At 40.1% G+C, this 27428-nt stretch overlaps 1 protein-coding gene across 3 annotated transcripts in view; it reads left to right on the top strand.

Annotated features, from left to right (window-relative positions):
- atrn (attractin) overlaps nucleotides 1–27428 on the top strand; it is a 136246-nt gene that overhangs the window by 53680 nt on the left and 55138 nt on the right. Inside the window, exons 23-26 of one of the 3 annotated variants that reach the window (XM_044167852.1) lie at nucleotides 1088–1166; nucleotides 2143–2300; nucleotides 11371–11432; nucleotides 19841–20326. In XM_044167852.1, coding sequence (XP_044023787.1) covers nucleotides 1088–1166; nucleotides 2143–2300; nucleotides 11371–11432; nucleotides 19841–19904 — 363 coding nt within the window. In that variant the 3' untranslated portion in view covers nucleotides 19905–20326. Of the gene's footprint in view, nucleotides 1–1087; nucleotides 1167–2142; nucleotides 2301–11370; nucleotides 11433–14647; nucleotides 14737–19840; nucleotides 20327–27428 lie in introns of those variants that run through there. The other 2 variants (XM_044167853.1, XM_044167851.1) reach the window with 2 other exon arrangements.

Here is a 27428-nt window from a genome sequence, read left to right as displayed (position 1 = left end):
AGCATCTGGAGCCAAAACTGAAACACAAGGATCTCATTAAATATTCCAGATGGTATTTTTCCCAACAAAACCTTTACCAAATGGTAACAAATGCAGAACTGCAATCACTTTGTCCGCTAGAAGTGTGCAAAATTAAATGTGTTTTTAAAATCACAGGAATTTTAATTATGTCTTGTTTCTCTAATTTTATGTATACCCAGTAGAAATTTAACTTCCCTCAGATCAGGCAAAGCTTGGTGACTGAAGACCTTCTGGATGATGATGCAGTGTGGTGTTTAGCAGTGAGCCAAATGCCAAAAGATGCTATATAATTAAGTGTAACAAGGAAACAAGGAAAAAGCTTTCAATATAACCACACACAAAAAGATAACAATGACTACATTATACATCTTTAATGATTTTCATTATAGAGCCTCTCGTAGAAAAGGTTTCAGTCGTAGTTATAGAGCCTCTTTAACCATTCATCTCTACTAAAGCCATTTAAATGCATACATTCATAAATATAGTTTTCACTTACTTGTATTTGTATTTTTAACTGTAAGTCAATATTGTATTATTATCATAACTATCTGTATATATTCTAATAGCACATTATTTGTTTTTATTTCACACGTGCTTTGGCAATGTTAACATCTATTTCCCATGCCAACAAAGCCCTGTTGAAGTGAATTAAATGATTATTAACAAACACTGTCTTTCAATCAGTAAGTAAGTTAATTAGGTCTTACCTACTTGACGCTATAAAAGTTGATGCACATTACAATTGCACTTACAGTATTTTTAATATAATTTTCATCATTAACTCTTGTTCAAACATTTGTTTTGCTAATTCAGCTTCCATTAGTTGTGCAAATTTGCTCTAGTCTGCAACACAGTAGCTGTTTGTACAGCTGCAAACTGGTGTGGGGTGGTGAAGAAAATCTCTGCTCAGCATTTACAGTAAAGCAGAGGGGCGTTGCTTCTTATTTTTTTTAATTCTGGTTCATCCGTCTCCACTGCACATTTTTAGGATATGTGGGACTCGAAAGATGTTGATGATAATGATGAAGGTGACTGCACGTTTTATGTGTCCTCTCTTCCTCCTCAGCCAAACCGGGATCTAGACATGTTCATAAATGCCTCGAAGAACTTCAACCTGAACATAACCTGGGCCACTAGCTTCACCGGTAAGTCTCAACAAACGCAGCAGTAGTGCTTAAACAATTAGACGATAACAGAAAATCATTCATCAAGCAAAAATGCTAACCTACCCTGGATCTAGCTTCTCTAATGTGAGGATTAGCTGCTTTTTCTTTTTTATATCACTGTAATTTGAAGATCCTTCGACACAAAAAGCCATTTCAAGATGTCACCTTGGGCTCTTTTTCACATTTTATAGATTATTATTTACCAAATAATACAAATCAACAGATTAATTGATAATGAAAATAATTGTTAGTTGCACTTCAAACTTTATTCAGTGAAACATAAGGGGGCAGCAGGTGGCAGCTCTTACCCATCCTCTGTCCTCAGATGGCCAGGTGTCTTGACAGGCCTTTCCCACAGTTTAATACGAAAAGGAACTGTCAGATCAGATTCTGTGTTTTGCTAAATGTAGGAGGGTAGGTAAAGATGCAACCGGTAACAGCCTGGCAATATTTCTGTCTTGCATTCTTGTAATTGTATGTTGATTCTTTTAGACATACTGTATGCAAAAGAATAATAACTTAGACATTTTAACTCAGAAACTCATTACTTCTCCTCATGTAAGCAAATTGTTGAAAAATATGTTTGGTATCCTAAAATGGGGTAATCATATACAGAGAGTGCTGTCATGTTTGATTTGTTCATCTTGTATGGATGAAAAAATCCTCAATTAGAAGCTCATGGTTCTTGTTCATCTTCTTTGAGTTTTGTAGTACAGGGATAAACCAGTGAAGACTGTTGTTAATGTTTAAATATAAAGTATACCTATTTAATGTCTATCTCCCTTTCTTCATTTGTCTGTCTTTATCTCGTGTCCCCCCCCCGTACTACATGTCCTTCCTCCCATTTCTCTTCGTCTTTCATCTCTTCATCAACCTCCCCTTTCATTTTTTTTTTTACTCCTGTATCCCTCCTCCATCTCTGTCCCTCTTTTCTGTTCTTCTTTCTGTCATTCAGCAGGCACGCAGACCGGGGAGGAGATCCCTATCGTCTCTCGGAGCAACATCAAGGAGTTCAAAGACAGCTTCTCCAACGAGAACTTTGATTTCCGCAACAGCCCAAACATAACGTTCTTTGTCTATGTCAGCAACTTTACATGGCCCATTAAGATTCAAGTAGGTTCCACTTCAGTTTAACAAAAATACAATTTGCACTTAAAAAAGTAAGACGTAATTTGTGCTACAGTATAACAATTTGGCATTGTAGTCAATCTGCACTAGATATGAATGCCACATATTACTGCATTTTAACCAATGATTGTACGCTTCGCTAAAATAACTACACACTTACATTTTGTGGAAATGGTGGGGGAAGAACAGACAACACTACAGACTATTGCAATGCGTTTAAACCACATCCTGCTGAAATTATGATTGTTACCGTCCAATATTCATAATTAACCGTGATATAAGTTTTAGGTCTTACCACCCTAAGCTGCACTATGGGCAATATATTTATAAAAAATTTTGCCTGCTGAAATCCAGAGAGGAGCAACTCATTCCCAGTCTTTGTGATGCATTAGATTAATCTTAACAGGCCAAATTTAATTCTGACAGACAGAATGACACACTCAACTATGACAACTAAGGATCAGCAACCACTGACTGATATGTTGAAAAGGGGTTAGAAAGCTGACTGGTTAGACAGTGAAATGACTCACCATTATATGAACAAAAAACTCAGTTTAAGATTTGTGCAAAGACACTGCTGCAAGTAGTAGGCTAGGCTAGGCTACTCAAACAGGAAATGACATTGAACTGTCGCCAGGGACTTGGGTGCTGTCCAATCACAAACAAGAAGTGTTGTCCCTCCTTTTCCGTAATCTGGAATGCCGTTGTGGTTTGTGAAATTTGCAGCTTTAAAGCCAAGACATGTTGCTTCTTGAAATAATACACAATTCAAGAGAATCATACCTTAATAAGAGCATAAAATATGATAAAAGCACGATTTACTGCATGAGTACAAACTTAAACAGGCCAAGCTGTCCTGAATATTGACTGTAGTGGCGCTACTTATACTGAAAATCTATGTATTCATGCCCTTCGAATGAAAGCATCTACAAAACGGCACTTCAGTTCTCCTAATGCGCTTTCATGCGCAGAGTTAGCCCATGTTTAACTTGTGTATATGTATGCAAATAAATAAACACATACACATATTTTGGATCAAAGTGCAGCAAAACTGTAGTCAATTTTCACTGTGACTAGCCAGCTTGTCTGATTTACAAGCCACTGTTCTACTCAATAAACCAAAAAGTTGGCTGGTAAAATGGTAAAATGTAAATGTTGGCAGTCACCAGTAAAATGTGGTCAGTGGGGGGAAAAAAAGTTTCCTGTATATGGTGTGCAGGAGCTTTTCTCCAGTGTTGATGTGGCTTATTGGCAGTAGTAGTGAATAGGGCTCTGTATCTGCTTGCCTGGTAGCTGACAGTGTGTGTTTATGCAGCCAAGCTAAAATCCCCGCTGCACTCGGTGAACCGCTGCCATGTGGATGGCTGGTGAAGAGAAAACTGTCCCTCAGTAGTGCTCTAGCTGAACGTCGGTGGCAAAGTCGTGCCAACGCAATGTTGTTGTTTAATGCCTGTAATCGCTTTGTTTACAACAGGATGAAAGTCAATTCATTTCAGTCAGTTTATTCACAGTGTGGATTTCTTCATAGAAAAAAACCCTTTAATGTGTAAAAAAAACGTTCATGTGCCAGCTATTGTGTTGTCATCCACTTACTCAATTTACGTTGTGAACACAGTTTATATCCTGGATAGGAAGATACTTGTTTCTGATTGGCTAGCAGACGTCCATAAAAATCTTACAACTTAATATTGTTCTGGACTGGTTAATATTCAATATTCTAAGCTTAGCTGCGAGTTTATTAGGTAGACCTAGCTACATCTCCCCACACTATATTTTCAAGGGTAGTCCAGGTATTAGAAACACCTGTCAGTATAACACAATACGATTCAACAGCACCACAAAGTACAGCCTCCAAAATGACCTTAAAATTGAATCAACTCCTCTAAAACCGTTTCAACAAAAACCATGAGGGTAGAATTTATTGCAGGACTGTTGGCCTTTTACATGGCCTCGAGTACAAACAAACTTTAAGAGTCCCATGAAATGGAAGTTTTTCCTTTTGAAACAGGATGCTGGGACAGAATATTCGACAGTGAGCGATCGATGTAATATGTAAACCAATGGGCTATTAGTTATGGAAATACAGGCAGTTTGATTTGATATGGTTGGCAGAAAGATGGGATTTTTGAGCAATTTTTGATGAATTTGTTATTTGAACTTTCTAGTTACACCCACTAGTGCAGCATGACGTCAAAGCTGACAGTCCCTTTCCAGGAATTTCAAGTGATTATTACATGAGATCTTTAAAAAATCTAGGTACCCTAGTACCAACAGATCTTAGTACTTTTTGAAAAAGCACTTTTTAAGTAGGTCAGATTGGGAAAAAAAATTTAACACTATGAACTAGATATGTTGACATTTGATCAGGTCACTCTGATCTGATCACAACTGCTCTACTCAAATGCATTACTACTGGTGCTTCAGAGGTGGAGTAGAATATGAAATATAGCTTTGTATCTACATGCTTACACTTGTGAAGCTGTCAGTAAAACCATTCAATTAGTCAGAGTTTTGATCGTACGTCTACATGCATCTTTAGTACATGGGTGTTTTTGCAGCATGATAAAGGATGGAATAAACTCAGCATCAATGCTAGGTTTGATGCAGTGAATGAATGCACTGCCAGGATTGGCTGGTGCTGCTTTGGGAGTGCGAGGTGCTCTGGGCCCGGCTTTTTGTGCACTCTGTGCAGCCTGCCTGTGTGCCTCCCCGATCAGTTCTGGGAGTGATTTGACTGGTTGCCCCGTGCAAGCTCCTTCCCCCTGCCCTCCTCCTGAAATCCTGCCTCCGTCTTCTATGTTCTGTCTTGTGAAGGCATTTAGTTCTCCCAGCTTCAGAACTCCAGCTGCTGCCAGCCAGCCTCAGGAGGTCTCCAGAGCAGCTCCACAACAGAACATAGAGCGGAGCTGAATTGAGAGAGCCTTCCCCCTCTCAGCTTCCTCTAGTCCACCTCACCTTCTGTTTTGGTGGGTGGGATCATATAGAAGATCACCCCTGTCCTCGAAATTAAAGCATGCAGGTCTGCTAGCGTGTCATTTTTTCCCCTTGCACTCATGGAGCTTTACTTTCGTCAGTGAGGTAAAATTTTCCTCTTGTTTCTCTTTTTCTGCCATTGCTCCTCGTCTCAAAATAGTTTTTACCATTTCTTCTTAATAACAGCCCTTCGTTTTTCTTTTGCTGCCTTTTCTTACTCTTCTTGCCGTCAGTAGTCTACTGCAATGTGGCAATGGGATGTGTGGGTGTGTGTGTAATCGTAGGCAGTTGGTCCTCCAGTGTTGGCAGGCAGAGATTGGAGAAAACTGTTCATAAACAGCAGCCGAGAAAGAGCAAGGGCAAAGTGGAATGTTAAGTTGAAACACATGCTGCATTCAGAGTGGGCTGTGTGCAAGCTAAGCCCTCTCTCTCCCAGCTTTAGTGTGCAGCTGTACAGAGCTCTCTCTCTCTTTCTCTTGCTCACTCTCTGACACACCACCTCAAGGTTGCTTCTGTTGGCTATCACGTGGTCAGAAGTAGCGTTAGAACAGCGCTCATACCATATGAAAGAGTTTGTTTTTTGTCCATTTACATTGACTCCACTTGTTGCATTCACTACCGAATCTGTTGTATTAAATCAGCAGCACACATTATTTTACCCCTAAAACAGCTCCAGTGCTTGTGTGTGTGTGTGTGTATATATATATATATATATATATATAAACAGTTTTCCACCTAACGTGTATCGAATAAAATATGTAAAACTTTTGAACATGTTAGATTTCAGGAAAAACATTTTGATCTAATCATCGTGACCCACAAAAAAATGAGACCTTTTTACAATGGTCAAAGTGAATTCTGTGATGACTTCGTCACCGTTGAGCAGCTCGGAACATCAAAGCAAAATCAATTGCAATTGAGAATCAATTAAGATTAGTCAGCGAGGAATTCCCACCCCTCTTTTTATTTTTTTTTCTTTCCTGATGAAGAATAGATCAGAATTTAATGATGTTTGTAATGAAACGCAAATCCCAGACTAATTACATTAAAGAGCTGTGATCTCCTGTTCCGTGCCTTAGTGAACATGTCATGATATGGTAGAGATTAGAACAGCCTCCAATTTAATACCCTGCTGTGGAGTAGCAGCAGCTGTAGCTATCAGCTGGTTGGGCTGCTTTGCGTATCTGTGTGGACTCATGTAGTGTTTATCTAGGCCATGCATGGCTGCCTGACGAGTGCGTCTTGATACTCATCACAGAGAGGTTAGGAAACAGAAAGTCAGTGGTTTTGCCAGCTTGCAACAATGGCGGGTACAACCTAAAATCAGCCAGCTACTTATTAAACAGCAAATTTAATTTTATGCAAACAAATAAAAAAAATACTATGCATATTAATATAGAAAATGTATACAAATAGATTTTTACCTTAAACGTATAAAATGCAAATAAAAAATAAGATATAAGAAATTATAAGTAATCAAATAAATAAGGTTTTAAAATAGGTTCAAAACTGAAACAAAAAATACAGCAGGTAAAATAAGTATTGAACACGTCACCATTTTTCTCTGTAAATATATTTCTAAAGGTGATAATGAAATTAAGGTAACAACTCATGAAATCCACACATGCAAAGAAATCAAACCATAGATGTCCATAAATTATGTGTAATAATGTTAAATGACAGGGAAAAAGTATTGAACACATGAAGAAAGGGAGGTGCAAAAAGGCATGGAAAGCCAAGACAATCACTAATTAGAAAGCAATCCTGCCCCTTGCCAGTACAAATTAATATCAGCTGGTTCAGTCCCAACTCATGGCCTATAAAAAGGTGTCTCATGACCACATTGTCACAGAAGAAACATCTCATGATGGGTAAAGGCAAAGAGCTCTCTCAAGACCTTTGCAACCTTATTGTTGCAAAACATAGTGATGGCATTGGTTACAGAAGGATTTCAAAACTTCTGAATCGTAGAAAAGGTTTCAGTCGTAGTCATCTGGACACTGTTTTCAGAATCAAGACGTTTCGGCTCCCATCCGGAAGTCATTCTCAATTGTGAAAAAATTGGACGGGAACTGGAAATTTAAGCTACTCTGAGTTACATAAGCCCTGCCCTCAGGAGGGAATCTGCCTGAGTATCTGCTAATAGCTAGTTTCACCTGAAACTGACCTAATAGTATCAAGATGGCTCAGTAATCAGGCCTATTGTTCTCTGGCTGCATCTACTTCATCACTGTTGAAGTAGATGTAACTTCTGAATGTTCCAGTGAGCACTGTTGGGACCATAATCCGGAAGTGGAAAGAACATCATTTTACCAAAAACCGGCCACGACCAGGTGCTCCTCGCAAGATTTCTGACAGAGGAGTGAAGAGAATTATCAGAAGAGTTGTTCAAGAGCCAAGGACCTCTTGTGGACAGCTTCAGAAGGACCTGGAATTAGCAGGTACAACTGTTTTTAAAAAAAAAAAAAAAAAAAGATAAGTAATGTGCTCAGCCGCCATGGCCTGTATGCACGCTCACCACGCAAGACTCCATTACTGAAGAAAAAGCATGTTGAAGCTCGTTTTAAAGTTTGCTGCACAACATTTGGACAAGCCAGTGACATACTGGGAGAATATAGTTGGTCAATAAGGAGTGGCTTCGGAACAACTCTGTGACCATTCTTGACTGGCCCAGCCAGAGCCCTGACCTAAACCCAATTGAGCATCTCTGGAGAGACCTGAAAATGGCTGTCCACCAACGTTCACCATCTAACCTGACGGAACTTCCTTGCAGAAAGGATCTGAATGGCAGAGGACGCCGTCATACTTAAAATTCTGTTTCCTTCTGTCCTTTCCTTTTTTGTGGAACCTGTTGAGCAGCCCTCTCTCGCACTGATAACGACACTTTCCCTTAAAACTCCAATATAGTTCAAGCGGCTGTCAGAAGCCATTAAAGGCAGAATATTTCCAGTCTTAATGCCCGGTGGCAGGCTGACAGACCCTGCTGCGAGATCCTTTGTGGCCCCTAAAAAATCACCCTCTGCTGGGCACATAACGAGTGCGTCACCTGGGCCTCCTGCCGCCACCGCCAGCCTGCCTCTTGGTGACAAAGCACGGCACACGACTGACACTTGAGATTAGCCGCTACAATAACTGTTATCGCACATCTTCTCAGTGAGACGGCCTGCTTGTACTTTTCAAAATGGAGTTATGCAGTGGTGATATGACGCTGAAGTTCCATCATTGTTGAGGAAGTTAGCATTGTTCCTTGAAGGGAGCTATTGTGTCATTAGAAGAGAACATTATGTATCTTTAATCACCTAGAGAAGTAGATGGCTTTGTTAGGCTGCGGTCACAAAGCGAGCCGGGTTTCAGTACACCAGCTGACGAGGCTTCTTTGATAATTCTAAGCTTTGCTCTTAAGAAATCCCTGTCACTCACAGTTTCATACAATCTCCGGTAGTTTTTCTTTAATCCTTTAATTTTTACGTCCCATTTACATTCATGAGCACAGGAAAGAAAATATTCCCTCCAAAAAAATTTCTCTCAATTGCAAGTACCTGATTGTCTTGTTAGAAACTCAGAATCATTTCCAAAAATTGCTCTCTAGTGCTTTGTGAAGGTACTTTTTAAATCCTGATTACATTGGTGATACTCTGAGGAAGTGAGCAGAATCTGGAAAGTGGAGCCACTGAATATTTTGGACTGTAATGTCAAAAAGTGAGTGAGAAATATTAAGACAAACCAAAAATATTGTTGTTCTGGCTGTTCACATCACACATTTTTATCTTCTATGCCACTGCCATATTTTGTGTGCCCCCAGTCAAGAATAGTGCCAAAGCGATGAGTAGATTAATCGATTTAGTTTCACTATTTTGATAATCACTGAGTCGTATTTACTAAGCAAAATTTCATGCACTTCAGAATCAGAAATACTTTATTGATCCCCGAAGGGAAACATTGTTACAGCAGCTCGTCTTTACGTCAGTGCACACAGGAGAAAGTACTAGCAAAAAAATATAATACAATACACTATAAAAACAGGTCAGAAAATAAGTTAAGTACCAGGTGGGTATAAGTTTAAGATAAAATAAGTGTGAAGTACCAAATGGGTTTACCGGTTGATGATGGTAATACAGTATAATAATACAATGTAATAATATATGTAATAAGTAGTGCTGCACTTGTTGGTTCCATCTTCGCAAATGTGAGGATTTTCTGCTTTTCTGTTTCATATCGCTATAAACTACATATATTTGAGTATTGAACTGTTAGTTGGACATTACAAGCGATCAACTTGGGGTTAAAAATCTTTTTCAAGAGTGTACTAGCCAAGAAACGCAGCGCTAGTAATGAGTTACTGACAAACGACATATGACAAATAACACAAAGTATGTCATAAAATTAGAATTAAACAGGAATGCGATTATAAAATCACGAATAACATTTCTAATACATTCATGATTTGATCCTAAAAACAACCTAAATGGCACCTCAAATCAACACAAGAGCTGTCAAAACCATAAAAATAACTAACACCAATCCAAAACAGTAACTTAATGTCACTAACATATGAAAATCCTGAAATGCCCCAAAACATCGGCAGCCCAAAGAGCAAGGATCATCATCAACAAAGACATTTTGTAGAGTAAAAGATTAATCAATTAATCCAAAAAGATACAAAAAAATAATGAATGATAATGATCATTTGTTGCGGTAGAGAGTCATTACTTGGAGAAGGCTCACAGTCATTAATGGAATATTTGTTCCCTGATTGACATGAAACACTTGATCTTGGCAGCGTTAGTGCAATGCCCCATCCACTGCCATACCCAGGGAATTAAACACCAAACCACGCTGCTGACATCTTTTTAAAAGTTTTCTCTGGGTGTAGTGGCATCCTGAACTTCTCTTCAGCGTTCAACAGTCTAGAGGAAAATTATCACACTGGATTCAGCGCTCAACAGTAATCAACAGCAACACATTAGCAAGCCAGATGGTGCTGACTATACAAGTAAATTAGACCCTGGGCCGTTCACAAAACACACACACACACCCCTGCCATCTCACTACAGAGACCAATGCCTTTGGCTCTTTGTTGTTTGTGTGTAAAGTCACAATAGATGTATATACATTCTGACCCATCAAGTTTTTCTATGCATGTATTATAATTCTTGATCACACATTAAGTATTCATAGACTAATCTGACATGCACACTGCTGGGTTTTCCGGCTTTTGTCTTTTTTTTTTTCTTTTTCTTCCTCTTGCTCCTTTTTTCCCCGCTGGAATTGTATGCAAATCCCCGCTTTGCCGAGGAATAATAAGTAGGAGCGGTGATAAGTTCTGGTCCAAGGTGTCACCTCAGAGAAAAGATGTTTGAGGGGAATTCTGCTGCGGGCAGGGGGTGCAGTACTCTGATGTTGTCAGAGAGAGGCAGTGTTGTGTTGTTGCAGCAATGTTCATTGGGAGGTATTTTCAGGGGAGGGGGGTGTAGGCATAAGTGTAGGGGGGGAGATACGACACTGCCAGTGTTACCCCTGGCAACCTTGATTAAGACAGGATGTCGTTAGTACACTTGCTCTTGTGATGATTGAATATTTCTGCCCACATGAGGTTTTTTGCACAGGCTGTGGGCAGCTGAGGGGCCCGGCTGCTGCTGTGTTGCTGCTTTGACAGGCGTGTAGTCTGGAACACAGATAAGCAGACAGACTGGGAACCTACCAGTAGTTGAATAAGGAGTTGTGAATACTATAAGGAAGGATAAAAACCCTTAGAAATCCCTTATCTTGAAACTTAACTTGTGAACCACTAGAAATATACGCACTACAAAATGTACAGTACTGATAAAGGCACAGGTTGTCAACATAGTATAAATATATATACATGGTCCACAATATACTATACATGCAAATGCACTGTCTGCCTTTGTGAGCAGAGGCAGCGTTATCTCGCCTGCTCGTTTGTGTGCCTTTTGTCAGATCTACAAGGTCGACTAAAGCTTGCATGTTTATGAGTGTATACTGCTGACCCTTTTGTTTTAAAATCTCCCTTATTAAAGCAGATTTCTGATACGGTCTGTTGTCCTTTCTTTCCCTTCTGTAGATCGCCTTCTCCCAGCACAGTAACTTCATGGATCTGGTGCAGTTCTTTGTCACATTCTTCAGGTGAGCACCCCTCCTCTCCCTTCTGTCAACTCCAAGCCACAGACGTGTTAGTGTTAAAGTGGCAGCAGCCGCCTTTGACGTGTGTGTGTGTGTGTGTGTGTGTGTGTGTGTGTGTGTGTGATGCTATGTGAACCACAGTGATGGATCATCAAAGCTGCTCTGCTGTGCCCGTGCACCAGCCATTACTATGAAGAAGCGCTGCAGCTCACTGGTTTTAAAGGAGCTGGTTAGCTGTCAGCACACACAGGCAAATGCGCACACACATGCAACTCCCACTCTCCTATTTTACTCACCCACATCATGCACACACAAGCACAGACACTTACTTAATGGCATCTCTGTGGTCCACCAAGTACAGGGGGAAAACGGAGGTCTACCAAAAATCTAACTGCTCTGAAATATTAATATGTGTTAACTTAGCCCAGTATTCCTTGGAGATTTGTTTGCATTTAATTCAGCAGCACATGATTTCAAACACCAAGCTTTCAGTGCCAAAGCAGAAAGTAGCTTGTCCTTTTATGTAGCATGTGAGATGAGCATGTAGCATGTCCGGTTTGAGTTTGCGTCCCATCTCAGGCTAACGGTTAATGTTATTTTCTAAACCTGACCACAATCTTTTTTTTCTGCATGTTTTTTTGGCCACTAGAGAGCAGAAAACTCTGCAACAAGCTGAAAGACGCACAGCCCTGGTAAATCTACTTTGCACCTAGCAAAACTAAATCGTTACCTGCGTCTAAAGCGCCAACGGGTCGCTGCGCTCCGTATATTTTCCTGCTTTTTTGTTGTTGGCCAGTCACATTCCTGAGCAATATAAGGTAGCAAGCTAGATTTACACAGTGCAAAGGCAGAGCAATATTATCATCCTAAAAAAAATTCTGTATGTTACTGCGAGAAATAATAATAATTTATATGCTGGCACCTTTCGTACACAGCTCAGAGGGCTTTGCAAAATAATGGAAGAAAAGTGCAGACAATTTATAGTTAAAATAGTTTACAACAGTTAAAATATGAAAATACATTTAAAAAGAGGAGGGAAGTAAAGAGGGAGTATAATAAGAGTAACCCGTTTCATATTACATTAGTCATTTTCATTATTAATATAAAAAATAGTTGGTGTAGCTTTAACAAGGTTTTAGTTGCCTCAACTGCAAAAATTGTAGGCGTAAATAATTGAACAAAACATTGACATTGAACGTTCAAAAATATTGTTGATAAATGTAATCTGTTCATCAGAATTGTCAAATATCAACATTATGTCTGATGAGAATTAATCTTGACTTTCCACTTAAATTGGTCACCATCACTGATGGATGTGGTTGGGTGTGGTCAAAAGTGTATTCTGTGGCACCTGTAACCACACCCAACAGTGATGTCACGCACTACTGACACCTTCCTTCAGTGATGCAAGAGTGTACTCCAGTGTGTAAGAAGGTAAACCAAGATTTTCAGCTGCTGTTAAGTTGCTCTTTTGAAGTTTAACATGTATGACAGGAACACATGTACAGTACATTCTGTATCTGCTTATTCAACAGTTAGTCAAATATTCAAACCCATGATTCCATGTGATGGAAAGGAGATGGAAAGATATGTTTTCTTGCGCATTACTTTCCACACATTTCCCCCATGATTCGCACTGACATAAAGTTTCTGGTATCTTTAGAAACCTTTTGGATCGTGACAAGATTTTAAAATAAATTTCTCAAGGATTCTTGGCAGAGCAACATGCTGCTTTGTATTGATGGAGACGCTGGTTTTGCTGGCAGGGCTGAACACACGTGCATGTGCTGAGCTGTGATGAATCCCTGGTCCTGTATTCTACTTCTTCAGGAACTGCTGTAATGTGTTATTGATTAAAAAATGAGAGGGACCAAAAATTGGGTAGACAAGTGTGTTCCATGCATGCTTGACTGCATTTGTGTATTTTTTTTTCTCCTGTGTATCCTGCGACTGTGTTTGTGTGTGCCTACAACCCAGGGGAGAACTGTAGAACTTTTTCATGTTTGTGTGCTCTCCACAATGCCCTGAAAAAAATTGCTGGCTGTTCCAAGTCATGCTGCTTTTATTGATCCAGCAGCCATGTACAGGCGGAGAGATTTGATAGGGCTGATTTGAAAGTTTCTCATTTTTTTTTTTTTTTTTTTTTTGCAACCAGCCCTTTTCAGTGATGTTCAATAACCGTATGTTTCAGCATCGACTGAATAAATCACCCTCTACACTGAGGTTTATTTTGGACGGTATTCAGCTTTCAAAGCTGTAGTGCTGTTATACACCTCACTCCCTTTGAATACAAATGCCGCCCCTGCAGTTACTCGCTCATGATGCTCGTATGCTTATACACATGCGTCAGCATTTGAATGTTTGAATGTCAGCATTCGAAGCATGCAACCTGCGCCTGCTGTGTGCAGGAAGCAGGCATCGCAGCAGTCCATAAACATAACAGCCCCCCTCGCTTGCTCGCTCCATCGTTCTCTTTACCTTCTCCCTCTTTTTTTATCACCATCCCTCCTTCTTCCCTTCCTTTTTCTTCTTTTTTTATCACTGGATCACCATCTTCTGTTCTCTTTTCCTCTCCTCCACCATCTCTGCTTCCTCTCCTTTTCTGTCCCTCCTTCACTCATCATTTTTACATTACCCCTCCTCCTTTCTCCCTTACTCTCCTTCCATCCCTTGCTTTGACTCTATCCCTGCTTCTCTCCCATCCTCCCTCTTTCCCTCCCCCTCATGCTCTCCTTGCCTCGTTCGCCTTTCATCTCTAGCGTTCCATCTCCCCCCTCTGTTCTGTTTCTCCCTCTGCCCCCTCTTTTCTGTCCCTTGCTTCCCTCCCTCTGTCTATCTCCCTTGTTCCATCCCCTCTCTTTCTTTCTCCCTCCTTCCCTCCCCTCCCTATTTTCTTTCCTCCCAGCCTCCCACCACTCCCGCTGACTTGCTCTTAATCCCACAGCTCAGTCTTTTTTTGATGTGTGTGTGTGTGTGCTGCCTGCCACTGATTCAGCACAGATGAGTAGAGACCTAAAGTTAGCGAGCTCGCAGCCTTGTCCCTGTTTTGCTTCTGGTTCTGTGGGCGCTGCATTGTTTGTGTTGCGGGGGAGGAGAGGGATGCTAATTAACGTGGAAATTGTTTGCTCTTCTTTACTCCGACTTTCTCTGTGTCTTAACCTCACTCTTTCTCGCTCTCGGTTCTTTCTCTCTCTGTGCCATGTTCCCTGTGGGGACAGATGAAGGTGGTGCCATCCCGTTATCTGCAGTGCCAGCAAAGATACCCCCACAAGCATTCTCCAGCCACAAAACAGATGCATTAAACATCAGCATTAACAACAATAAAATGCATTCACATATCCAGCTGTCTAGCAGCTTTTCACCTTAGACTCATTATTTTGATTCATAGCTTTTAAAAGTGAAGAACACTTTTTTCCCAGTTTAAAATCAAGCAACGTCAGGGACTTTCAGAGTCCCTACATTTATGGGAAATTTTTTCATGAATGTTTTACAAATTGAATGTTGTCTCTAGTTTTGGAAATTTTATGTTTTCTTCCAGGCCTGGAAAAGCCCTGGAGAATGTGAAATTTCCAAAACATATTTGGAAATCCAATGAAAATGTTTGTTTTTTTTCACTCAAGCTGTCATGTTTTTAATTGAAAACTTGGCTGCTGCTAAAGCAAGCGCCCTTTGAAGTAATAGTGACCTGAATGACAAATTTCTTGGCTACATAAATCCAAACTGCTAGATGGAGGAAGCTAAAAGAGCTATCATAAATGCAACTTTTTAAACATTGCACGCTGGGACAGATTTGTCATGGAAATATTACTGCAGTTGTGGCTATTTTTGAAGACTGACTTTATACATCATCTAGCCTACATTTCTCTCTCACCCGACTAGTTATGAGCTCCTTTTTAAAAGGAAAAATAAGTTTGTTTTCTGAATAGTTTATCTTGTTTATGAAGCCAGTGTTCAACAGCAGGGGTGCATATGAAAGTGGAACTTAACCTACAGAGGTTACATTTGTGTGTGTCTTGGTGAATTAATGGTACTCGAAAAATATATATATATATATATATATATATATATATATAATTAACAAAATTACATAAGAACACTTTAATGTTCTATTCAGCCAATTGTTCATATTTCAGTATAGCAGGGAGTTCTACAGAATTAACCAGTTTACAGCAGTGTGGGCAAAACAACAGAGACATGATGTTTTGATGTACACATAATCCTGGAAAAACAAGGTCAAGGCATGATGATAAAACTGTCAGGTTTTTGAGACAACATTGGACTTGTCAAACCTGCAGAGGGATCCAAGTTCTTTGTTGTGGGACCTGTGTTTATTTTTCATTTTTGATGGATACATCAAAGTAACAGAAGAAAAAGAGTTTCTGAACTATTGTTCTAGAACACTGACCACATGTTCGCCCACTGTGGGTTTTACTTCTTAAAAAACTTGACTTAACCTTCTAATAGTCAGCATGGCACTGATGCCTGATGTACCAGAAAATTCTGCTTCCCCTGAGAGTGTACCTCCCTGCCACATCTGTGCTGGGACAGCTAATATTAAAACTTGTGCTCTCTGGTGGGCACTTACATCCTTACATATATTTTCAGTACAGGACTGTTCCCAGTGGGAAGTGAAGCCCTGATGCTGGCAGTGTTGTGCACCCGAAAGTGTCACTAGCCAGATGCTTGAGTCTGTTTCTACATACTCTTAAAGAAAAGGTTTTGATTCAAGTCTATTTTAATACAATGCTCACTTGCCATATGTACATTGAAAGAGTTACGTGATCATGTAGTAATCCTTTTGTCTCCATACTGACCGTGAAACGATCTTCATGGAGCGACTACACTGTAGGAAAATGCACAGTCCTCTTTCTATACAAAAATGCATTCTCAAAGTTCACCTGAAGCTAATATGAGGCTTCATTGCACTCACTGACTCGTAATATAGTCTATAGTCCTAATATTATAAAAACACACTTTATTAGGACTAACCACTGCAGTGAGCTTACGTTTTGTGGTGCAAATTATCAGTGAGTGAGCATATTGACTAGTTGTTTCAACAACCAATAAAATTACTATTACTTGGCTACAGCAGAGTCAATTTGCCAGCGAAAGTTGAAATCAACGGGCCCGGCTTAAACTTACACTTACTAGAGCTTCTTAACATTACTTAATTTTTTAAATGGTGATTAAAAGCATGATTCTTGCGATTTGAAAACTCATTCAAGATCAATGCGAGTCTTGTTTGTGATGATGGACAAAATGTATGTGTTATGTAGGCCAGTCATGTTCACCTACCAATATATAGAGTGCTCGGCGTTCACATTTGTTGTAGACTCCTGGATCGCTCAAAACAAATGGAAGATTACTGGTTTGTGGTGGACCTGAGACTGGTTTTCTGGACCCCTTCTGATATTCTACGTCATTCTTATAGTCAACACTCGCATGAAAAGACAAAAATCAGCAATAAATTGATCCTTCTAACAAGTATTTTCTGTGTATCCAAAGCCTGATATCTTGTTCCTCTTTGCCATAGATCTCCATTGTTGTCTAAAACTATTATTGTAAAAGCATTTCATTGAGCCACACACTGATGTGCACTGGGTGACATATTGATTCATAACAATAACCATAGATACAGTAGTTATTTTTGACTCAATCCCACATACACTGTCCTGCTTCCATGGATACTCCCTAAGTACCAAATGCGTATTAATACGCAACTGAAAATAGTCCCCTACAAATGTACTATTTAATTCTATTTCAGTAACATTTGCCAAAAACTACAGTATCCAGCTGTTTTGGGAAATTAATAAATAAAACAGTAAATTTGTGACAAGTTTTTAAACCTTTAAGTCTTCAGTAGGAACCCCAGGACTTAGGCTGAGTGCCACAGAGAGGGTAGGGAAGTAGGAAAGCATTGAGAGACAGACGAACGCATTGCTGGATTTGGTCTTTCATTGGATTTGTTGATAACAAGAAAAATATAGAATAATGCCAGCCTTATCCATTAAAAGCACAGAGCACCACAATGAATATTTTTCACTCACAACATAACTGCAACAGTAATGACCATAGACCTACACAGAGCTCATGTGAATAAGCATCAGGCAGCCTCAACACCCTTGAAAAATGTCACCCACCTTTAGATGAATTAGTAAAATTTAAAATGCATTTAAAAATCATAATTCACCTCACTTTGCAGCATGTTATCACGGTTGTGTATTTAAAATGATTAGTGATTTATATTGCTTTGCCGGCTGTTTGAACAGAGGGGAGATGTAATTTGGTTAGGGCGGGGGCATTAAAAGAAGGGGTACCAGCAGGCTGCACGCCCTGGGCCAAGTCTGGGTGGGTGTGTGGGTGGCTGGGATTTGATGATATGAATGAATCACCCTGCTGCTATCAAGGAGACTTAAATTCTCTCCTCTGGAGACAGACAAGTTTGACTCAAATGTGCATCCGAGTTTTCTGTATATCTGAAGCTTCAGTCTTCACTGTTGTACCCTTATGGAGTCAACAGATGACAAGTTCTGTGGCGATTTCTTTATATTTTCCTGCTTATGTTCGTTTGTGATTTTGAGTATCCAAGCACTATCAAAAAATCAAAATCTACCGGACAATGGTTCCTAATCACTATCAGACCCTGTGTACCACCAGCACTACCCAACCACCATCAGCATGCAGCAGCAGAAAGTGAGCAGCAGTGTTTTTCCACTCACTGACCTTGTTCTGAACAATTTACCTCGTTAAAGCAGAGATGTGATTAGTGTCGTCAATTCCAGGTCTCTTGAGTCAGCATGCTAGCCATGTACGTCACTCTCCTCCTCTCTCCACCTCCCACTGTCAACTCACCATCCGCTTCCCCTCCCATCCTCCCCAACAGGGCCTTTAACACCTTGTGCTGAGGCCGCTGGCGCTACAGTTGAACCTTTGAGCAGACCTAGTGGTGAAAACCAGTGTGTCCCAGTTATACAGAAATACCTCTGCACTATCCTCTCCACTTTATACCTGATTAAAAAAAAAAATTATAAATTTAAATTTATACTGTTAAAACCATACTGTTGCCTAAACTGTGCCTTTAGTATATTTAGGAAAATAAAGGGTAAAAATGACATTAAAGAATGTCTTTTCTTGAAAGCAATGATCAATATATAAATTCTAAAGGGCTAGTTCACCCTCCAACTGTCAAAACGCAAAAAACTTATCCCTCACTTAGCCCTAGTTTTGGTTTTATTTGGCCTAGTTTTGAGATATCTGCCTCTGATACTTCAGTCTCCATCCTTTATACAATGGACGTAAAAGGAATTTTTTTTGTGTGCGTTGCACAACTGAAAAAATATATTTGCAAAACTCAACGGCAGCATGTCGTCGTAGAAACAATGTCTCAGTTACTCTGCATAATCCAAAGACCTCACTGTGAACTCTTGTTATTGGAACTATTTTCACAAGTTCCATTTCTTTGCTACTTGGGTGTACCGGCCCTTTAAATTGACACTATATGAAAGTACTTAAACTGACTTTGCTGTTTGATCCAGCAGGTACTGGTCCTTCGAGAACTGGTCTAAAATCGAGAGAAGGACAGCGCTCCAGTTAAATAATTTATTCAATGTTAGATGTTTTGGGCAAAACTAGTAACAGTTGCCAATTGCAGCTTTTGCATCTGGCAGTGTTGATTGAAGTGCTGTACTTCTCTTGATTTTGATTTCCTTTTGCATTTGAGGGTTCAGCAGTACCCATTTATACATTTACACATAATACACACACATGAATGTTGATTTATTGTTATATTCATGAAGACACTGAAAGAAATAAAAGCTTGACCATCCACTCCCAAATATTGCTACACCCATACGCAGGCACACACACAGTTTGGGGCTGTCTGTGTTGGTCCCGGGCTCTGAGGGCAACATAGCCACTCATGCATATTTTGGCAGCTGGAAGTGGCCTGCAACAGAACATAAATAATTCTGTTGTTGTGCTCATCATGTCACTATTCAGCCTCTCAAACACATCTGCAGATTTAGACATTGGCACAGAAATTCTCTCAAATGCACACACTCAGTCTTTTTGTAAACACTTAAACCACACACACACACGGACACACATGCATGCACTCAAACACTCTTCATTCAAACATAGGAGGCAGCTGGCCACTCAGTGGTGCTGTGTGCCCTCTGAGCTGTATGATTGTCCTTCACACACACACACACACCCACACACACACAGATACATACACACCGGCTGACTCTTCCTTTTCAACACTGTATCTTTAAAGCTTCGGACAGCAGTCTGCATCAGTGCACGTGTTGGGGTCTGCTCAATACAATCAATTCCAAATGTCAATTTAAATTGCAACCCATTTACTAATGACAGATCATCCACAATTATTTCCCTGTGGTATTTGTTTTCAGGGGCTTCATTATTGAGCAGAGAGCTTTTCTGTCTTCAAATTCGGAAGGAGATCCATCACTATGATTGGTTGGAAAGAAAGTAACATTGACCCCAACTGTGATATGCGGTGTAGAGCGAGAGGGCTCGCCGTTTCCTCTCACACACGTTTGTGTTTGTACACAAATGTCGGCCTGCATCAGCGTCACCAGCAGCAGTGACAGGATGGGTGATGGGTGATTGACAGCAGGACAGAGTGTGGAGGAGTCTGCAGCACAAAAACATAAACCATAGTTGTGATTTCCTCTAACTGTCAAGCAAATGTTATTCAAACTTTTGAAATGTTGAGTTGTATAAAAAGACTTCCAAAATGTTTAGGTTTTTTTTAAAAGAAAGTTGATTTGTATTTGACAAGTTGTCATTATTCATTGTTGGCCATATTTCCTCCTTTGCACCCAAAACCGGTACAGAAAATACAGTTGTTGTGTGTATATATAAAGTTTCGTTCTCTTTAGCTGACAATTAGTCATCAATTATTTGATTGACAGAAAATAAATCAATAATTTGAATAATTGTTTAAAGCCACTATGTGTAGGATTTGAAACTGTCTGTCTGACTGTGGCAGCCCCAGTGGTAGTATCTAAATGCATGCTAAAGCAACAGCTTGATCACTTTTCCCTGGGATTTTCTCATTTTTCTACAAGCAAATGTTTGTCAGCAGAATAACTTTAAAGATGTTAGAATTACAAAATAACATAACTCTACACAAAGTGGCTTGTAACTGTTTAAATCATTTATCAAGCAAAAAGGCTAAGCAGTTTCTGGTTTCAGCTTCTCCAATGTGAGTATTGGCGGCTTTTTTCAGTTTTTATAATTTTTTTACAGTTTATAGATTGAACCACGGTTTCCCAACATGGAGGTCAGCACACCTCCGAGGGCTTGCAAGGTGATGAACAGAATAGGAAAAGAGGAAAAAACATTGTTCTGTTACACAAAATTGTATTCAGTAAGTAGACCATTATTAAATACACAGTAGGTCATAGCTATCAGAGCAATATAATGGATCAGAGATGTATGTTTGGATCTCAGTCGGCAAAAACTTTGCTTACATCTCTAGAGAATGTGGTTGAGGTCTCATTAATTCATTTCTTCCTCGTCCTTCTCCTGATTTAACAACGCAGGTGAGGGAGATGTGGGTGGAGGCCACCAGTCCTTTGCAGCTCCGGATCTCTCTGTATTCACCAAGCAATGCCCACTCTTGAGCAATCCAATCAAATCTGAACGATTTGATTCAAATCGCTCTTGTAGTTAAAACCCACCCACATGTATTCTGTTTCACTTTGAATTTCTGAAATACATCACATCCAAGGAATGGTTTTGGGTCTTTGTTGGAACTGTTCATTACTCATGGACATACAGTATGCAACTTGAGATGAGGGGTCACATTCATTTTAAGGGATCACAAGTTGCAGCTAGTTGTTAGTTGCAGCTCTTCTATTTTCCCTCCTTTACAGTTAAATTCAGTTCAGTGGGGCTTTATTGGCATGAGAAACAGACGTTTGCATTGCCAAAGCAAGTATGAAATAAAAACGTGTGTGCGTGTTTACAGTTAAATTCAGTTCAGTTGGGCTTTATTGGCATGGGAAACAGATGTTAACATTGCCAAAGCATGGGTGAAATAAAAACATACATAAACAGAAGTATTGTGATATTAAAATATAAACAGATAAGTAAGATGGGATAATAATAACAATAATACATGTAGACTTGCAGTTAAAATACAAATACAGAAAGTGAAAACTAAACACTGCAACATTTTTTTTTTTTAATGAGTGTGTGTATCTAGGTCATTCACTGTCCCTCAGGTTGTGGCATGTCGATACATATTGGGCAGCAAAATATCCCCTCCTTCTCCTAGGAGTATTTTTAGTTTTGAGAGGTCATTTAGCTCTTTGAAATCTGAGATTACAGAGTTGAACTTGTTAAACGTTCCTTATTTCATTGTTGGTTGTACATTGTAGGAGGAAGTGCATCTCTGTCTCAGCCTCACCTGTCGAACAGTGACCACATAATTTCTTTTGGTTGCCAGGATTTTTTTGTGTCTTTTTCAATTGCCAGTTTGTGGTCACTGAGCCTGTACTTGGTTAGGATCTGTCGGGCTTTCTGTCTCTGACAGTAGAGAGATATTCTGCCAATTCATCATCTCTTTTTAGGGCCAGATAACATTCTGATCTACTTTGGCTTTTAGTTTCTTCTTTCCAATGTTCCAAACAGGTTTATTTACATTGTGTTATAATTTTGTTTACTCTGATTGGTGTCTGGAAAGCAGTGCTGCTGTGAGACTGGTCAGAGTGTGTCTGAGAGGGGGGGGACAGTTAATCTCAGCAGCTAGTGACATAAGGGACTCTTTTCTGGACTCAGCTCCTGGGTTTGGAGGGCTTTGGAATGGAGGGTGTCTAGGGGGCTGGAGTTAAGGTGATTAAAACATGTGAACGCTCTCCTTTGAATGTTAATTATCAGTGGGTATCTGCCTAATTCTGCTCTACATGCAATTGTTGGTGTTTTTCTGTGTTTGTGTAAAATGTATCTGCAGAATTCTGCATGTAAAGATTCTGTTGGATGTTTGTCCCAATAGGTGTAGCTATGATGACTGAGTGGACCCAATACTTCACTACCAAACAGCGCAATGGGCTGGATGACACCATAAAATATTTTAAGCCAAATTTTAATTGGAATCTGGAAATTCTAAAATGTTCTCTTAATTGCATTTAGAGCTCTTCGAGTTTGCACTTTTAGTGCATTCACTGCCATGCTGAAACTCCCTAATGCTGATCCCTTTACCTACTCTCTCTTTTCATAATACACACACAGTTTGCACAATTTCTTTCAAACGCCAGAGAGAGAGAGAGAGAGAGAGACTCTCAACATATAACAAACCCCGCCTGCCTGTCCTAAGGGGCCTCCCCGGGCACTCAGCAGGGGCTGCCACCGGTGCTGTGCCAGAATCCCCACACACTCCTCCTCCCCAAGCTTTCTAGTCCTCTCTCCATCTTTATCTGAACCTTTTCTGCAGCATCACTGCCTGTCCATTTACCTCCCTGCCTTAGTGTGTCTACTTATTTTTTTCCTGTCTACCTCTCTTTGCTCCCCTCTTGCTTTCTTTTCCTTCTTCTCACCTTCTGTCTTTCTTATTCTTTTCACATTTCCAAACTTCTCTTCATCTTTTCCCCCTGTCTGCCTTCTTTCTCACTGCCTCTTCACCCCTTCTCCACACCTCTTGCTCCATCTCCTTTTCTCCCCTCTCTTGCATTCTTTAACACACTCTCTTTGTATCTGACCTAATTGTCAGGTCATCAGAGAGGAGCCAGAGAGAGATACAAGTGAAAGACGGAGCAGATAGAGAGTGCAAGAAGCGCTTCGTGGCTAAACCCTCCCCCTGATAGGTCCGCGAGGAGCTGAAAGCCGCTCTGCGTCCGATTAATAATAAATGAGTCAGATCAGTCGGTTTGACTCAGAGACTACACTCTCTGCTCCTCCTCTTCTTCCTCACCTGTAATGAGGAGGGAGGAGAGCCACGGGTTATGTGAACTGGGCCTTAACGCACTCCTGGGGAGTCCCGAGAGGGAGGCAAAGTCTTTCCTTCCCATCCCATCAGCCTCATGTCCACTCCCTCCATGCCTCATATGTGTCTCAAGCAAGGTCGTACAAGCAAATGCCAATGCTTGCAAACACAGATAAAGAGAATCTTTGGACTCCTCGTGCTCAAGGCCCCATTACCGCATTGTTTGAAATATAATATGACTTGTGGAAAAGCCCTTAGTTTTTCAGTTCATTGTTTTTGGTCCGATGTCTTTACCTGTTCAGAATGAAAGGTGCTTAGGCTCAGCTTGCTGAGGTTTTTAGAAGTAATCTGCTCCTTTATACATCAATCAATTTCTAAATCCTCATATTCCCTCAGCAGCTTTTGTCCCTCTTTCACTCCAGCTTTTGTTTTTATGCCTGGGTTTTTGTCACCACTGCTTCTTCTTTATCTAGAAAACATCTCAGACAGGCAGTATACTCCCAACAAACTCACATTTAGCAAGTTCTGTCTTGATAGCTTTGTACAGGTATATATCAGTACACTCACTGCAGCTCCAGTTCAATTCAGTTTTATTTATATAATGACAATTCATAACAGAAGTTATCTCATTGCACTTTTCCTATAGAGCAGGTCTAGACCGTACTCTTTATATTACCAGATTATATATTATAATATTGCCAGATGTACAGTATAAATTGTGTATTAGCGCAAAATTATTAAATTTTCTTCTTTTAAACTTCCAAATTTGAAAAAGGGCAATTTTCAAACCAAAAGAACTGCAGTTTTATTTAGCTGTAGCCGTCATCTTAAAACAACTTTTAAGAGGTGAAACGATAACTGTCGGTGCCTAATTTAATTATCTGTAACTAATTTACATCCATAAATTAGCATTGGGGGCAGTGCAGAAGTTCAGCTAGGCAACCTGTGCACACTGCAGCAGCATGGTTCTTTTATGGTTGCAAACCTGCCGTCTTGGCTGTAGGAACATGCCAAATTTGATTTTACTTTTTGTCTCCCCTACCAAACAAAGGAGAGAATCTAGTCACTTTTCCCAGCTCCCATTGTGCTAGGAGTGAGTAAACAAACAATACAAAGCTGAAGAGATTATACAGAAATTTGTATTCTGTGACATGTTCAGCCCTGCTTCTATTTCAGGTGGGTTAGACTTCTTGGAAGTGTCCCACCACCCACAGTGCTGCAGAGTTTAGAGGCGACAAGTGCAGGGCAGAATAGGACCTCTGAGCAAGTGTTGGTTAGTGTGTGTGGTTCAGTAGACAAACTTATCAGCCATAGTGAAAATGAAATGGCATTTGGCTGGTGAGCAGGTTTAATTTCCCACTCCGGAGTAAAAGCCAGCGGCAGGCAGGCTGCTGGATTAGTATTCAGCTGGCTGTAGACAACAGAGCTGGTCCTGTTGGTGTTTGCCCTGTGGCTGTTGTCTTGCTGTCAGGTTAGCCAATGACACGTCAGAGCTCACCTCTCTGGCTATAATAAACTCTCTCTCCGGCTCTCTTTCCACACTCCAGTCAGCCAGTGAAACAGATAGCTTCCATCATTTTTCAACGTAATTTAGTCCAGAAAAGTTGGCTTGACACACGTGCGTATATTCACAACTTATTTCTTCATTGGTTGTCCCACCTATTTTAGGTATTTTGCCCAAGAATACTCAACAGTGGTTGCTTTAAAGTAGGGAAAGGATTTGTCATTGTTGTCCCCTAATCAAATTTTCCCCAGTTAGCCGATAATCCACTGATTTATGAGGCGCAACCTTCTTTCTCTACTTTCTGTCTTTTATTTCCTTAGACTTGGCATGCATTTATGACTCAGCTGACAAATTTATCAAGCATTTTTCCAGTATATCTATTTGAGTAGAGGGGTGCGTATATATATCATGTAGGAAAGCTACTTAGCGTGGATATCAACTTACTAGCCCAGCAATGTATTAACGCATGCTTTACATAGTGTACATGTCACCAAATGGTGAAAACATTAACAAAAAATCAGAGCACACAAACCTGGTTTTTAACTCATCATTTGTAGAGCAAAAATTAAGTTGCATAAGATTGAATTGAATTTTACCTCATGGTCTGTGTACCGACATTGCTGCAGTTTAGACATGTCCCTGTTTTATTTATTGCAATAATGTCATTCAAGACTGTGTTGCGTTTACAAATATTAATGTGAGGTAAAACTGATTTAGATCTGTATTACCTTTGGACTGCTAGTTTTTGTGGATTTTGATTCAGTCACATTTCATGACAAGTTATCAACACCTGAACTGGGGAAAACCAAAACAGATATCATACTTGTAAGTACCTTTTTTATAAAGTTGATTTTGGCATTTTTACAATAAATGCAGCCTGACACACCATCAAAGTACTTTCGGTCTACTTTCTAAATAGCTCTGGCTGGTTATAGTAGCATCAAAAACCACAATGTGCTCAATTACAATGTAGATTTTAATGGAGACAGACACTGCATGAAGCAGCTTCTGTGCAGGTATCTTGATGTTTGTTAGGTACAGTATCTTTGTTGGACCTGTAAGCTACAGTAAATAGTTCCATATTTAACGCCAGTTTCTCAGCAAGCTTGGAAGGATTCAGTTCATGATACCATGTACAGTTTGATGCTTTTGCCATGTGTTCGGCGCTTTGACTCATTTGAATTTATATTGACTGCTAAAGTCCACTGTTAAATAGTTGTATCAAACTAGTATTGAAGTTTTGGTTAATGTGATAATGGCGCTTTAAACAAGGAGGTGAAGTGTGATTGTTGCAGGTGGTTCTGGTGAGGCAGTAACTGCCGGTAGAGGCTCATTTCTATTCCCTGTGAGAGTGGGAGCTCTAGGTGTGTGATGGAGTGGTTGGGGGGAGGTGAGGGCTGAAACCTGACTAACTTGGTCAGTTTCCCTTGTGGAGGTTGAGATCAAATGAAGCACACTGCTCTGTCTGTTTCCATCTGTGTCTTTTTCTCTTTATGTTTGTGGCCTTGTCTTTGTTGTTACTTTCTGTGTTTCTCTTTCAGTCTTTGTCTTTTGGTCACTCAGTCTGCACTTTGAGAGTACACAGGCACAGATTTGTAAGAGCAGAATTAGATTTGTGCATGAGGGAGGCCAGAATCATGAGTGTAGCAGATGATTTGAGCATGCAAAAGGAATTGTGTAACTACCTTTGAGCCAGCAATAGGGATTCTCACGCTTGTATTAATCAAAGCTGCTCGCACTCACTTATGGCAGCCTTAATCCCCTGAGCGGAAACTCAAACTGAGCGCAGAGCGCCACCTGTTCAGTTTGACCTGGAAGTGAAGGGTCATCCTGTTAGACCATCCAGTTAGCAGTATTTGTGTCTGTAAATACTAATAAATAAAACTTTATTTATAGAGCACTTACCAAAACAAAATACCACAGTGAATGATGAAATATAAATAAATAAAATACATACAACATACAAAAGCAATAAAATAAACAGACAGCTCAGGTAAGATCAGGATCTGCTTTCCGATAAAAATGTGTTTTGAGAAGCGACTTAAAAGAAGACACTGACTCAGGCAACCTAATTTCTTCGGGCAAGTTGTTCCGGAGCCTCGGGGCCCTGATGGCCAAAGCTCTGTCCCCCTTAGTTTTCATCCTGGACTCAGGAACAGACAGAAGACCCCTGTCCGAAGATCTCAAACTACATGAAGGTTCATAAGGGATTACAAGGTCTAAAATTTAGTCTGGAGCCAGGCCAAGGAGAGCTTTAAAAGTAATCAATAACATCTTAAAATCAATCCTAAAACAAACAGGGAGCCAATGTAAAGAGGCTAAAACAGGTTTGATGTGATCGTACCTCTTGGCCCTGGTTAACAGCCTAGCAGCTGAGTTTGTACAGTCTGCAGTCCTTTCAAAGTTTTTTGATTAAGACAAGTGAACAGGCTGTTACAATACTCAAGATGTGAGGAGATAAAAGCACATACAACTGTTTCTGCATCAGTAAGATTTAAAATAGATCGGAATTTTGCAATGTTTCTGAGGTGATAAAAACATGTTT

The sequence above is a fragment of the Siniperca chuatsi genome, linkage group LG15, assembly GCF_020085105.1.
Source record: "Siniperca chuatsi isolate FFG_IHB_CAS linkage group LG15, ASM2008510v1, whole genome shotgun sequence".
Taxonomy (NCBI): Eukaryota; Metazoa; Chordata; class Actinopteri; order Centrarchiformes; family Sinipercidae; genus Siniperca; species Siniperca chuatsi.
The sequence above is the reverse complement of the archived record's forward strand: the minus strand, read 5'-3'. Positions and strand labels throughout refer to the sequence as shown.